Genomic DNA, 15239 nt, shown 5'->3' with positions numbered 1-15239 from the left:
CGCCTCTTACCATTTCAAAACTTAGATTGTGTTGGGAGGTAGGATCCCAGAAAAGTTGGTGTATGAATGTTCTGTCGTGTTTCAGGTGTTCGCCGTGCTTTGCCTGTGTGTGCTGGTGGCCGCAGTTATGGCTAATCCCATGCCTGACCCAAGCCGGGGACGCGGGGGCGGCCATACCGGCTACGGGAGCTATGGCGGCCAGTACTACGCCGGGGGACATCCCGGGGGCAGTTACGGAGGGTACGGCAGCGGTTATGGGAGTCAAGGCAGCGGTTACGGCAGCGGTTATGGGAGTCAAGGCAGCGGTTACGGCAGCGGTTATGGGAGTCAAGGCAGCGGTTATGGGAGTCAAGGCAGCGGTTACGGCAGCGGTTATGGGAGTCAAGGCAGCGGTTACGGCAGCGGTTATGGGAGTCATGGCGGCAGCGGCTACGGAAGCTATGGCGGTTATAGAGGAAGTGGCGGGTCCGGTGGTTATGGCCGTGGATATTACGGGTACTGAGGTTTAAGTGTACACAAACCGGATTAAAGAGAATATGTATATAATACGCTAATAAATCTTGTAAACTATTTTATATTTCAATATGGGGGCTAGCTTTGTTTTGTAATATATGGGAGTATAAATACGAAGGTAATGTAATTTGCAGAAATTTTCTTACGTAGTGTGCTCCCTCGCGTCTCGAACAGTGTTTGGGACTATACTATCCATATCAGACCCTGTGACGGCTTTTAGCCTCGGACCCTGTGACGGCTTTTAGCCTCGGACCCTGTGACGGCTTTTAGCCTCGGACCCTGTGACGGTTTTTAGCCTCGGACCCTGTGACGGCTTTTAGCCTCGGACCCTGTGACTGTTTTTTAGCCTCGGACCCTGTGACTGTTTTTTAGCCTCAGACCCTGTGACTGTTTTTTAGCATCGGACCCTGTGACTGTTTTTAGCCTCGGACCCTGTGACTGTTTTTAGCCTCGGACCCTGTGACTGTTTTTAGCCTCGGACCCTGTGACTGTTTTTAGCCTCGGACCCTGTGACTGTTTTTTAGCATCGGACCTTGTGACTGTTTTTTAGCATCGGACCCTGTGACTGTTTTTTAGCATCGGACCCTGTGACTGTTTTTAGCATCGGACCCTGTGACTGTTTTTAGCATCGGACCCTGTGACTGTTTTTAGCATCGGACCCTGTGACTGTTTTTAGCATCAGACCCTGTGACGGTTTTTAGCATCAGACCCTGTGACGGTTTTTAGCATCAGACCCTGTGACGGTTTTTAGCATCAGACCCTGTGACGGTTTTTAGCATCAGACCCTGTGACGGTTTTTAGCAAGTCCTTCAAACTAAGACTCTATGCATTATGGTTCTTTGGCACAGTTTCACACAGATAATTTTTTGACACCCGCATTGCCGGACGCGGGTATGGCGTTTACTCTACTTTGACTTCAAAACCTGTGTGAGCCGGTTACACGCTCTAACAGGTGGATGTGACTTTGACTTGTATTCCCCATCTACCTCCACCCCTGGCCTCCCTTATACCCATCCCTACATTTCCCTCCCTTCTCCCCCGTAATCTCTCCGCCTCATCTCTCGTTGTCACCATAGTCTTATTAGCGTAGTTTCGAGCACTTTGTTAATCTCTATTTTTCAAATCTCTACCTTCGTTTGTTTTACCATCTCTATCTCCTCCCTGAACTCACCGTAGGCTCAAGCGTTGTCTCGAGCACTTTATTTCTTTCATCTTCATTTTCCATCCTGCCTAACATTTCTCTCCTAGGCGTCCACCCTCAAACCCCTCCCTGATTCCTGTTCCCGATTCCTGTTCCAGCGTAACTGTTGCTTAAGTGCTGTATGAGGATTGTTTGGCAATTATACAACCATTGAAAGTTGTACGAGTGCATGACCTTCCTACAGGTTACGTTGAGCGTATGATGGGATGAAATCAGAGGAACTGTATTAACGGTGAAAAACATCCCAAATGAACACCACTGAGTGCCAGGATCCGAACCGAACGAAATATTTGCAGTGAAAACCAGACGGACGGGTACGTTATGTTAGTGGAGCGGATATAGCATGTTACCGCAATGGCATAGTGACCAATATAACCCGTTGATAAGTGGTACCTTCCGGGCAGATTACTGATACATAGGACTGAGGAAAATAGAAATAATGTAGATGCAAGTTCTTATGGAAAACAGGTGTTGGGGGTAGTTGCTTGTAAGGGCACAGGGAAAGGGCGTCACACGCGTTCACCCGGGTGAGGGCGATCTCGCACACTCTTCCCCAAACCGGTAGGAAGGCAAAAAGAGACGCAGAGCAATAGAATCGCCTGAAGACCGTCATATTGCAATATTGCAAGAGGGAGTAGCTACCCGTTGAATACAGAGCGAAATCCTTCGCGATTAAGACATGAGACGGGGACGTGTCCAGGGCTAACACACTGTCCTTAGCGGAGAAGGGAAATGGAACAATTTCATGGGCCTCAAACACGTCCGCCGTCTGAAACGGAACATGAATGATTATGGCATCTGGCGTGAGGCTGGACTCAATCAAGGGGTAAAAATATTGACTCTATGTCTGGGTTGAACAAAGGCTTGAGACTATAATTTTGATACCCGATATGGATAGTCGTTCTCAAATCGTGTAGAGGGAACAAGGCAGGTGTGACTCTACCGTGCGCCGCATCCATGTTGCTAATAATACTGCTGATTCGCCGTTGCGACCGAGTTAATGACGTTTTCCAGTACATGCAAGGCCTGATCTAGGAGAAACTGATTCACCTGGTCGATCTTCTTGACAACTATGTTAATAACTGCTACCATCTTATTCGTTTGCTCTAGCAGTTCCTCAATGTTAATATGCAATCGCGGAAGTTCTCTACAATTTGCGTTGATCACCCTGCGATTTCGGGCAGCAAAGGACAGTACACGGTTGTAGTGGTCCCGCAAATCGCGCACGTCCTCGTCGGTTGCCGTCCCTGAAAGGAACTTTGAGGCGGACCCAACGATGTTGAGCAACCCCCTCTTTACCCGAGTGAACTGAGCGAGTTTTTCACTCAGTTCACTATTATAGTTGCCAAACAAACCTCATACAGCACTTAAGCAACAGTTACGCTGGAACAGGAATCATGGAGGGGTTTGAGGGAGGACGCCTAGGAGAAATGTTAAGGCAGGATGGAAAATGAAGATGAAAGAAATAAAGTGCTCGAGACAACGCTTGAGACTACGGTGAGTTCAGGGAGGAGAGAGAGATGGTAAAAAACGAAGGTAGAGATTTGAAAAAAGAATAGACTAACAAACGAAGGTAGAGATTTGAAAAAAGAATAGACTAACAAACGAAGGTAGAGATTTAAAAAAAGAATAGACTAACAAAGTGTTCGAAACTACGATAATAAGACTGTGGTGACAACGAGAGATGAGGCGGAGAGAGATTACGGGGGAGAAGGGAGGGAAATGTAGGGATGGGTGTAAGGGAGGCCAGGAGTGGAGGTAGTTGGTGGATACAAGTCAAATAAAGTCACAACCACCTGTTAAAGAGTTTAACCGGCTCACGCAGGTTTTGAAATCAAAAGTCTAGTAAACACCATACCCGCGTCCGGCAATGCACGTGTCAAAAAATTATCGGTGTGTAAAACCGTGCCAAACATCATGCATCATAGTGGATAGTCTTCGTTTGAAACGAAGGAACTCCGAAAAAAACAGTGTCACAGGGTCTGATATGGATATATAGTCCCAAACACTGTTCGAGACGCGAGGGATCACACGATCTAAGAAAATTTCTGCAAATTACATTACCTTCGTATTTATATACCTTCGTATTTATACTCCCATATATTACAAAACAAGGATAGCCCCCATATTTAAATATAAAATAGTTCACAAGATTTATTAGCGTATTATATACATATTCTCTTTAATCCGGTTTGTGTACACTTAAACCTCAGTACCTGTAATATCCACGGCCATAACCACCGGACCCGCCACTTCCTCTATAACCGCCATAGCTTCCGGAGCCGCTGCCTTGACTTCCATAACCGCTGCCGGAGCCGCTGCCTTGACTTCCATAACCGCTGCCGTACCCGCTGCCTTGACTTCCATAACCGCTGCCGTACCCGCTGCCTTGACTTCCATACCCGCTGCCGTACCCGCTGCCTTGACTTCCATACCCGCTGCCGTACCCGCTGCCTTGACTGCCATAACCGCTGCCTTGACTGCCATAACCGCTGCCTTGACTGCCATAACCGCTGCCGTAGCCTCCGTAACTGCCTCCGGGACGGCCCCCGCCGTAGGACTGGCCGCCATAGCTCCCGTAGCCGGTATGGCCGCCCCCGCGTCCCCGGCTTTGGTCAGGCATGGGATTAGCCATAGCTGCGGCCACCAACACACACAGGCAAAGCACGGCGAACACCTGAAACACCACAGAACATTCATACACCAACTTTTCTGGGATCCTACCTCCCAACACATCTAAGCTTTGAAATGGTAATACCAGCATCAAAATAAATTATCGTGGTACATAAGCAAACACACTGCCCAACGCTATGTAAATAATGCATTAACGAATTGTACGAGCGATACTCACAGCCTTCGACATGTTAACCTCAAATGTGGAACTCCTCAAGTGGTGCTGACCCCTGCTGCAGCACCCTCATATATACCCTCCGCTGCCTTCCCCCCTTGCCCTGCCCCGCCCTCTACCCTTCACCTCAACCTAGCTCGAGCCACACCTGGGTAACGGAGAGAAAGAAAAAGACTGCTCAGAGGCTAACGGCTGTTTCATCAGTCACTCAGAGTAGGCAGAGGAAGGGGCTTGTTGGGCTCCTGATGAGGAATGAAAGGCACTAATAATAATAATAATAATAATAATAATAATAATAATAATAATAATAATAATAATAATAATAATAATAATGCTACTAATACGACGGCGATGACGACGATGAATAATAATAATAATAATAATAATAATAATAATAATAATAATAATAATAATAATGATAAGAAGAAGAAGACAAGTGTTAATATAACGAGGAGCGTCTCAACACCTGCCTCGGCACAGTGAACCCTCGGCTCCAGTTTATAATAGTTGTGTGGTTAAAGGGGAGCGGGGATGTTCCAGGGAGGCTTGTTATGGGAGGAAACATCTTTATGAGCGATGATGATTAATGCACCAGTTACCTGGCCCAAACTCAGTACGTGTCTAAATTCATCGATGATACCTTGGAGCCACTGGGGTTAGTGTGACCACAACACACTAACACCCCCGAAGTGGCTCCATGGTTGTATCATCGATGATTTAGACACGTACTGAGTTTGGGTCAGATAATGGTAACTTGGTGCAATTATTATTCGTCGTCGTCATCGCCGTCGTATTAGTAGCATTATTATTATTATTATTATTATTATTATTATTATTATTATTATTATTATTATTATTATTATTAGTGCCTTTCATTCCTCATCAGGAGCCCAACAAGCCCCTTCCTCTGCCTACTCTGAGTGACTGATGAAACAGCCGTTAGCCTCTGAGCAGTCTTTTTCTTTCTCTCCGTTACCCAGGTGTGGCTCGAGCCAGGTTGAGGTGAAGGGTAGAGGGCGGGGCAGGGCAAGGGGGGAAGGCAGCGGAGGGTATATATGAGGGTGCTGCAGCAGGGGTCAGCATCACTTGAGGAGTTCCACATTTGAAGTCAACATGTCGAAGGCTGTGAGTATTGCTCGTACAATTCATTAATCCATTATTTACTTAGCGTTGGGCAGTGTGTTTGCTTATGTACCACGATAATTTATTTTGATGCTGTTATAGGCGCACCTGACAATACCATAGCCGATCCAGGATTCAGGAGTTTTCCTAAGTAAAAGAAGGTAATGTTGCTTGTCTCGTAAAAAAAAAAAAATCCTTTTAACCAAAAATTAACTTAACAGTAAATTATGAATATTTTTAACACCATATTCAATAAACCGAATATGAGAATAGTATAGCTACTGTTGCCAGATTGTAATACTCTGAGCATATTATTTAACTTTTTTTTGACTCCTAAATATTGCCCAAGAAACATTAGGATCTTCCTCTTTAACGATAAATATGAATCTGTTTAGTTTTTGGAGCCCAGGAGACTGTTTTGGGGTAGGAAGTCGGGAAATATAATCGGCAGAGTATGACAATTTGGCAATCTGTGGCGGAGGCAGCAGCAGCCTGCGATTTTGCGGGTATCAGGTACCTAAAATAGGTTCTACCTAAAATTACATTTTTACTGCGCCAAGAAAGTGATTCAAGTTATTGACTTCGTGAGCTTTCATGTTTTGATTTGTGTATTTCATGGTGACAAAGCTTAAATTACTAGTTTCATTTTTACTAGTGACACGAATTTGACTGTTTCACAATAAATTTCATTAAGTGAATGTAGACTCCACAAATATTACCAGTGTGTATGAATACAAAGATAAGCACATACTTTGCTTTACCTCTAGAATGTCTCTTGGATCATTAATAAACAAAATATCCAGCTAAGCTACTCTTTGGCCATTACCTTTAATGGCATCCGGCTAAGCTACTTTAGCCATTACCTTTAATGGCTCCCAAAAAAACTCTCTCCGCAAAGTCTGTCCATATTTGGTAATGTTAGGTACGCCTATTACCATTTCAAAACTTAGATGTGTTGGGAGGTAGGTGTGTTGGGAGGTAGGATCCAAGAAAAGTTGGTGTATGAATGTTCTGTCGTGTTTCAGGTGTTCGCCGTGCTTTGCCTGTGTGTGTTGGTGGCCGCAGCTATGGCTAATCCCATGCCTGACCCAAGCCGGGGACGCGGGGGCGGCCATACCGGCTACGGGAGCTATGGCGGCCAGTCCTACGGCGGGGGACATCCCGGGGGCAGTTACGGAGGGTACGGCAGCGGTTATGGAAGTCAAGGCAGCGGTTATGGAAGTCAAGGCAGCGGTTATGGGAGTCAAGGCAGCGGGTACGGCAGCGTTATGGGAGTCAAGGCAGCGGGTACGGCAGCGGTTATGGGAGTCAAGGCAGCGGGTACGGCAGCGGTTATGGGAGTCAAGGCAGCGGGTACGGCAGCGGTTATGGAAGTCAAGGCAGCGGGTACGGCAGCGGTTATGGGAGTCAAGGCAGCGGTTACGGCAGCGGTTACGGCAGCGGTTATGGGAGTCATGGCGGCAGCGGTTACGGCAGCGGTTATGGGAGTCATGGCGGCAGCGGCTACGGAAGCTATGGCGGTTATAGAGGAAGTGGCGGGTCCGGTGGTTATGGCCGTGGATATTACGGGTACTGAGGTTTAAGCATACAAACCGGATTAAAGAGAATATGTATATAATACGCTAATAAATCTTGTGAACTATTTTATATTTCAATATGGGGGCTATCCTTGTTTTGTAATATATGGGAGTATAAATACGAAGGTAATGTGATTTGCAGAAATTTTCTTAGGTCGTGTGCTCCCTCGCGTCTCGAACAGTGTTTGGGACTATACTATCCATATCAGACCCTGTGACGGTTTTTAGCATCGGACCCTGTGACGGTTTTTAGCATCGGACCCTGTGACGGTTTTTAGCATCGGACCCTGTGACGGTTTTTAGCATCGGACCCTGCGACGGTTTTTAGCATCGGACCCTGTGACGGTTTTTAGCATCGGACCCTGTGACTGTTTTTAGCATCGGACCCTGTGACTGTTTTTAGCATCGGACCCTGTGACTGTTTTTAGCATCGGACCCTGTGACGGTTTTTAGCATCAGACCCTGTGACTGTTTTTAGCAAGTCCTTCAAACTAAGACTATGCATTATGGTTCTTTGGCATAGTTTCACACCGATAATTTTTTGACACCCGCATTGCCGGACGCGGGTATGGCGTTTACTCGACTTTGACTTCAAAACCTGTGTGAGCCGGTTACACGCTCTAACAGGTGGATGTGACTTTGACTTGTATTCCCCATCTACCTCCACCCCTGGCCTCCCTTATACCCATCCCTACATTTCCCTCCCTTCTCCCCCGTAATCTCTCTCCGCCTCATCTCTCGTTGTCACCATGGTCTTATTAGCGTAGTTTCGAGCACTTTGTTAATCTCTATTTTTCAAATCTCTACCTTCGTTTGTTTTACCATCTCTATCTCCTCCCTGAACTCACCGTAGGCTCAAGCGTTGTCTCGAGCACTTTATTACGTGTCCAGGGCTAACACACTGTCCTTAGCGGAGAAGGGAAATGGAACAATTTCATGGGCCTCAAACACGTCCGCCGTCTGAAACGGAACATGAATGATTATGGCATCTGGCGTGAGGCTGGACTCAATCAAGGGGTAAAAATATTGACTCATGTCTGGGTTGAACAAAGGCTTGAGACTATAATTTTGATACCCGATATGGATAGTCGTTCTCAAATCGTGTAAAGGGAACAAGGCAGGTGTGACTCTACCGTGCGCCGCATCCACCATGTTGCTAATAATACTGCTGATTCGCCGTTGCGACCGAGTTAATGACGTTTTCCAGTACATGCAAGGCCTGATCTAGGAGAAACTGATTCACCTGGTCGATCTTCTTGACAACTATGTTAATAACTGCTACCATCTTATTCGTTTGCTCTAGCAGTTCCTCAATGTTAATATGCAATCGCGGAAGTTCTCTACAATTTGCGTTGATCACCCTGCGATTTCGGGCAGCAAAGGACAGTACACGGTTGTAGTGGTCCCGCAAATCGCGCACGTCCTCGTCGGTTGCCGTCCCTGAAAGGAACTTTGAGGCGGACCCAACGATGTTGAGCAACCCCCTCTTTACCAGAGAGTGAACCGAGTGAGTTTTTCACTCAGTTCACTATTATAATTGCCAAACAAACCTCATACAGCACTTAAGCAACAGTTACGCTGGAACAGGAATCATGGAGGGGTTTGAGGGTGAACGCCTAGGAGAAATGTTAAGGCAGGATGGAAAACGAAGATGAAAGAAATAAAGTGCTCGAGACAACGCTTGAGACTACGGTGAGTTCAGGGAAGAGAGAGAGATGGTAAAACAAACGAAGGTAGAGATTTGAAAAAGATTTGAAAAAAGAATAGAGACTAACAAAGTGGTCGAAACTACGATAATAAGACTGTGGTGACAACGAGATGAGGCGGAGAGATTACGGGGGAGAAGGGAGGGAATTGTAGGGATGGGTGTAAGGGAGGCCAGGAGTGGAGGTAGTTGGTATCCACCAAGTCAAATAAAGTCACAACCACCTGTTAAGAGTTTAACCGGCTCACGCAGGTTTTGAAATCAAAAGTCTAGTAAACACTATACCCGCGTCCGGCAATGCACGTGTCAAAAAATAACCGGCTCACGCAGGTTTTGAAATCAAAAGTCTAGTAAACACTATACCCGCGTCCGGCAATGCACGTGTCAAAAAATTATCGGTGTGTAAAACTGCCAAACATCAAGCATCATAATGGATAGAGTCTCCGTTTGAAAAGAAGGAACTCCGAAAAAACAGTGTCACAGGGTCTGATATGAATAGTATTATAGTCCCAAACACTGTTCGAGACGCGAGGGAGCACACGATCTAAGAAAATTTCTGCAAATTACATTACCTTCGTATTTATACTCCCATATATTACAAAACAAGGATAGCCCCCATATTTAAATATAAAATAGTTCACAAGATTTATTAGCGTATTATATACATTCTCTTTAATCCGGTTTGTGTACACTTAAACCTCAGTACCCGTAGTATCCACGGCCATAACCACCGGACCCGCCACTTCCTCTATAACCGCCATAGCTTCCGGAGCCGCTGCCTTGACTTCCATAACCGCTGCCGTACCCGCTGCCTTGACTTCCATAACCGCTGCCGTACCCGCTGCCTTGACTGCCATAACCGCTGCCGTACCCGCTATCTTGACTGCCGTAACCGCTGCCGTACCCGCTATCTTGACTGCCATAACCGCTGCCGTACCCGCTGCCTCGACTGCCATAACCGCTGCCGTACCCACTGCCTTGACTGCCATAACCGCTGCCGTACCCGCTGCCTTGACTTCCATAACCGCTGCCGTAGCCTCCGTAACTGCCTCCGGGACGGCCCCCGCCGTAGGACTGGCCGCCATAGCTCCCGTAGCCGGTATGGCCGCCCCCGCGTCCCCGGCTTTGGTCAGGCATGGGATAGCTGCGGCCACCAACACACACAGGCAAAGCACGGCGAACACCTGAAACACGACAGAACATTCATACACCAACTTTTCTGGGATCCTACCTACCAACACATCTAAGCTTTCAAATGGTAATACCAGCATCAAAATAAATTATCGTGGTACATAAGCAAACACACTGCCCAACGCTATGTAAATAATGCATTAACGAATTGTACGAGCGATACTCACAGCCTTCGACATGTTAACCTCAAATGTGGAACTCCTCAAGTGGTGCTGACCCCTGCTTCAGCACCCTCATATACCCTCCGCTGCCTTCCCCTGCCCTGCCCTGCCCTCTACCCTTCACCTCAACCTAGCTCGAGCCACACCTGGGTAACGGAGAGAAAGAAAAAGACTGCTCAGAGGCTAACGGCTGTTTCATCAGTCACTCAGAGTAAGCAGAGGAAGGGGCTTGTTGGGCTCCTGATGAGGAATGAAAGGCACTAATAATAATAATAATAATAATAATAATAATAATAATAATAATAATGCTACTAATACGACGGCGATGACGACGAAGAATAATAATAATAATAATAATAATAATAATAATGATAAGAAGAAGAAGACAAGTGTTAATATAACGAGGAGCGTTCAACACCTGCCTCGGCACAGTGAACCTCGGCTCCAGTTTATAATAGTTGTGTGGTTAAAGGGAGGGATGTTCCAGGAAGCTTGTTGTGGGAGAAAACATCTTTATGAGCGATGATTTAATGCACCAAGTTACCATTACCTGACCCAAACTCAGTAAGTGGCTCCATGGTTGTATCATCGATGATTTAGACACGTACTGAGTTTGGGTCAGATAATGGTAACTTGACGCAATTAAATCATCGCTCATAAAGATGTTTCCTCCCATAACAAGCCTCCCTGGAACATCCTCCCTACTACCAACAGTAAGTTTCACGCACACATCACAAGGTTAAGTTTTAGGAACGATCTAGATATGAGTAAGAAGTAAACGATTGTTATTAAACTGCCAACTCCATCGTTAGATTATTACTCGTGTAGAAACCTCCATGGTGGGTTTCCCCTTTCAGGCATAATGCTATAGGGATGCTGGTCTTCATGGACTCAGACTGATGGGACATAAGGGCTTGGTAGTGATATATTTTAGTTCAGTGGTTCTCAACTGGTGGTCCATGGTGACTTTTTGTGTCGACAAGATGGCTCCTCACCTCTATTCGTACAGTAAATCATGGATATTCGTTTTATAATAGATTAAATTTAGAAACAAATAATGACTCGGTGATACTTAGCAACTACAACTTAAAGATTGGCAATATATTTTTTAAATATTAATGATATAATAAAATGAATGGTCTATTATCTATTTTGATTTAATTCTCCGTTCTGAATATTCAATAAAACTCAAAATTATGTACATTAATTTCCCAGTTTATTACCAAATACAGTGGACATCCTGTGGACCACACAAAAAGTCACCATGGACCACCAGTTGAGAACCACTGAACTAAAATATATCACTACCAAGCCCTTATGTCCCATCAGTCTGAGTCCATGAAGATTATATCATCGATGATACAACCATGGAGTTACTTCGGGGATGTTAGTGTGTTGTGGGCACACTAACATCCCCGAAGTGGCTCCAAGGGTGTATCATCGATGATTTAGACACGTACTGAGTTTGGGTCAGATAACGGTGGCTGAGTCGTCAGAGTAACGGCCTCGTGTTCAGGACGACGCGAGTTCAATCCCCGCCCGGTGCCACCAAGCTGGGATTTTTCAGCCGCCGCCGAGTGGCTTAAAACTACCCACATGCTGTCCAGAAGACCACCTATCAACCCGGACTCTAGATTCTAGGATCAAAAATGAGCTCTGGGAGGGCAGCATGAGCCAATGCAAGATGGCGCCACTATAAACACTCGCCTGCGCCAGAACGGGCTGGGCCGACCATCAGGACCCACCGGAAAGAAGCCTTGGACCGACCATCAGGTTCCACCGCGAAGAAGCCTACCGGCGCAATAGGCAGCAATGTAAAAAAAAAAAAAAAAAAAAAAAAACTTGGTGCAATTAAATCATTATTATGATCATTATTATTATTATTATTATTATTATTATTATTATTATCATTATCATTATCATTATCATTATCATTATTACTATTATCATTATCATTATTATTATTATTATTATTATTATTATTATTATTATTATTATTATTATCATTATTATTATTATTATTATTATTATTATTATTATTATTATTATCATTATCATTATCATTATCATTATTATTATTATTATTGTTATTATTCATCGTCGTCATCGCCGTCGTATTAGTAGCATTATTATTATTATTATTATTATTATTATTATTAGTGCCTTTCATTCCTCATCAGGAGCCCAACAAGCCCCTTCCTCTGCCTACTCTGAGTGACTGATGAAACAGCCGTTAGCCTCTGAGCAGTCTTTTTCTTTCTCTCCGTTACCCAAGTGTGGCTCGAGCTAGGTTGAGGTGAAGGGTAGAGGGCGGGGCAGGGCAAGGGGGGAAGGCAGCGGAGGGTATATATGAGGGTGCTGCAGTCCTGGTCAGCACCACTCGCGGAGTTCCACATTTGAAGTCAACATGTCGAAGGCTGTGAGTATCGCTCGTATAGTTTGTTAATGCATTATTTACATATCGTTGGGCAGTGTGTATGCGTGTGTACCACGATACTTTAATTTGATGATGGTATCATTTCAAAGCTTAAATGTGTTGGTAGGGAGGATCCCAAAAAGTTTGGTGTATGAGTGTTCTGTGGTGTTTCAGGTGTTCGGCGTGCTTTGCCTGTGTGTGTTGGTGGCCTCCGCTATGGCTAATCCCATGCCTGACCCAAGCCATGGCCGTAGGGGAAGCGGGGGCGGCCTTACCAGCTACGGGAGCTATGGCGGCCAGTCCTACGGCGGGGGACATCCCGGGGGCAGTTACGGAGGCTACGGCAGTGGTTATGGAAGTTATGGCAGCGGCTACGGTAGCGGATATGGAAGTTATGGCGGCGGCTACGGTAGCGACCATGGAAGTTATGACGGCGGCTATGGGAGTCAAGGCGGCAGCGGCTACGGAAGCTATGGCGGTTATAGAGGAAGTGGCGGGTCCGGTGGTTATGGCCGTGGATATTACGGGTACTGAGGTTTAAGTGTACACAAACCGGATTGAGAATATGTATATAATACGCTAATAAATCTACGCTAATAAATCTTAACTATTACTTTATTTCAAATCTTAACTATTATTTTATTTCAATATATAGGTATTATACCTTTTGTAATATATAGGAGTATAAATACGAAGGTAATGTAATTTGCAGAATTTTCTTAGACCTGTGTGCTCCCTCACATCTGTACTCCATCACGTCTAAAGTGTTTGGGACTACTATACATGTCAGACCATGTGACACTGTTTTAGTGTCTTTAAAACGAAGGCTCTGATCAGCATGGTGCTTTCGCACGGTTTCGCACTAATTTTTGACCGAATTGCTTGACGCGGTTAGTGTTTACTCTTGACTGTGATGGGAAAGCCTGACTCGCTCATTCGAAAAGGTGAGGCGTGGCGTATTTGACTTGTCTACAACTACATCCACCCATGGCTTCCCCTATTCCCATCCCTCTCATTTCCCTCCTTCCCCTCATCCTCCGCAATCTTTACCTCCGCACTCTCTCCGCCCGCAATCTTGTCTTTTTTATGATGTGAAGCCATGCACACATGACTTCACACATCACTTGTCTATAATGGCGGTAGGGTGTTTTATGCACACTACCCTGGTTCTTGTTCCAGGTCAACTGTTACGTAAGTGCTGTATGAGTGAGGTTTGTTTGGCCATTATACGACCATTTAATTATACGAGTATATGACCTCCTTCCCACAGGTTACGTTGAGCGTATGGGATGAAATACGTAGTTGACTATCATAGGTAATCGCGTAAGAGACAAAGGAATGAGGGTGGAATTGAAGCAGGAATTCATTGCAGAATAAAAACGTGACTTGACAGCGATGAAATACTCCTTCCTCCACAGGACGTGGGTATCGGCCGTCTATCGGCAGCATGCCCGATACTTACGATGTTAACCTTCACTTAAATACGGTATAACGGTGAAACAAGCAATAACATCGATTATGATTGCTTGCATAAACTTTCCAACCTTACTCGGCCTATGATTTCTATATCTGCCATTAATTCAAGTCATACGCGTGCATGGATTCATATCTCGTGTACAGCGCAAGTTAGAGAGAGAGAGAGAGAGAGAGAGAGAGAGAGAGAGAGAGAGAGAGAGAGAGAGAGAGAGAGAGAGAGAGAGAGAGAGGGGGGGGGGGCGGGAAAGGGAGGTAAACGAGAGAAAGGGCGGGGGAGTGAGGAAATGCGGGGGAGAAGGAGGGGGGTAGAGGGAGGGATGGGAGTTGGGGAAGCCAGGGTGGAGGTAGGTGGTGGATACACGTCACAAGTACGTCACGCTACTCACCTGTTCGAATGTAGGAAGTGGCTCACGCAGGTTTTGCATATCACTATCAAGAGTAAACACTATAATTAACCGCATCTGGCAATGCACAATAAGCGTCAATAATTAGCGGAGCGTAATGGAAACAATTCAAAGCCAAAGTCCCATGCTGATCCGAGTCTTCGTTTGAAAGATATTTGCGAAAAGCGGTATGTCATAGGGTCTGATATGGATAGATATTAGCTGAAGCCGCCCCAGTGCTCGTGAACGAGTGTACGGGGTCAAGTGTGCCAAACTTTCTTGTATTTATACCTTGTGCTTTAATAATTGCTGAATGGCAGCTCTTCCTTCCTGCCATCAGCATCATTACTAAATTTAATCGAATAAGGTGTGTTCAGAGTAGCGGGTCTGATCGGCGAGCATGCGCGCGTTGATCGGGCACATTTGCTTCGGGCAAACAAGTCAAATGATCCGAGCGCGCCCGTTGAGCGATCCTGTTCCTTAAGCATTTCGTTTTCCGTCCCTTTTTTTTTTTCTTTCCATGTAGCTGAGCCTTTCGTTTTTGGAGATTTTGACGCTGGTTACGTAACTTTATTTATTTGTTTATTAATTAATTATTTTTTTTTTACTTCACAGGGGTCCCAGCGCTGGCATGTGTTTACCTGTG

At 45.5% G+C, this 15239-nt stretch overlaps 2 protein-coding genes across 86 annotated transcripts in view; one reads left to right on the top strand and one right to left on the bottom strand.

The window, feature by feature from the left end:
* The window catches only part of LOC126986669 (keratin-associated protein 21-1-like), a 28155-nt gene extending 17765 nt beyond the window's left edge, over positions 1-10390 (bottom strand). For 5 of the 50 annotated variants that reach the window (XM_050842964.1, XM_050842974.1, XM_050842971.1 and 2 more), the window contains exons 1-2: positions 4566-4693; positions 4103-4391 (exon numbers count right to left, since the gene is read on the bottom strand). In XM_050842964.1, the coding sequence (XP_050698921.1) occupies positions 4103-4391; positions 4566-4577 (301 nt within the window). In that variant the 5' untranslated portion in view covers positions 4578-4693. Of the gene's footprint in view, positions 1-3855; positions 3931-4036; positions 4392-4565; positions 4694-9672; positions 10151-10324 lie in introns of those variants that run through there. The other 45 variants (XM_050842967.1, XM_050842978.1, XM_050842973.1 and 42 more) reach the window with 21 other exon arrangements.
* Positions 1-13341, top strand: part of LOC126986675 (keratin-associated protein 6-2-like) — a 34901-nt gene extending 21560 nt beyond the window's left edge. For 13 of the 36 annotated variants that reach the window (XR_007739886.1, XR_007739885.1, XM_050843028.1 and 10 more), the window contains one exon: positions 354-570. Coding sequence is in view for 29 of the 36 variants with exons in the window: in XM_050843028.1 (XP_050698985.1) it covers positions 354-502 (149 nt within the window). In the remaining 7 variants the exon portion in view is untranslated. Of the gene's footprint in view, positions 1-239; positions 571-5529; positions 5688-6709; positions 7262-12589; positions 12738-12908 lie in introns of those variants that run through there. The other 23 variants (XM_050843025.1, XM_050843008.1, XM_050843007.1 and 20 more) reach the window with 19 other exon arrangements.
* The last annotated feature ends 1898 nt before the right edge of the window (positions 13342-15239 follow it).

The sequence above is a fragment of the Eriocheir sinensis genome, chromosome 62, assembly GCF_024679095.1.
Source record: "Eriocheir sinensis breed Jianghai 21 chromosome 62, ASM2467909v1, whole genome shotgun sequence".
In the NCBI taxonomy this organism is placed as follows: Eukaryota; Metazoa; Arthropoda; class Malacostraca; order Decapoda; family Varunidae; genus Eriocheir; species Eriocheir sinensis.
This window is presented reverse-complemented; position numbering and strand designations above follow the sequence as displayed.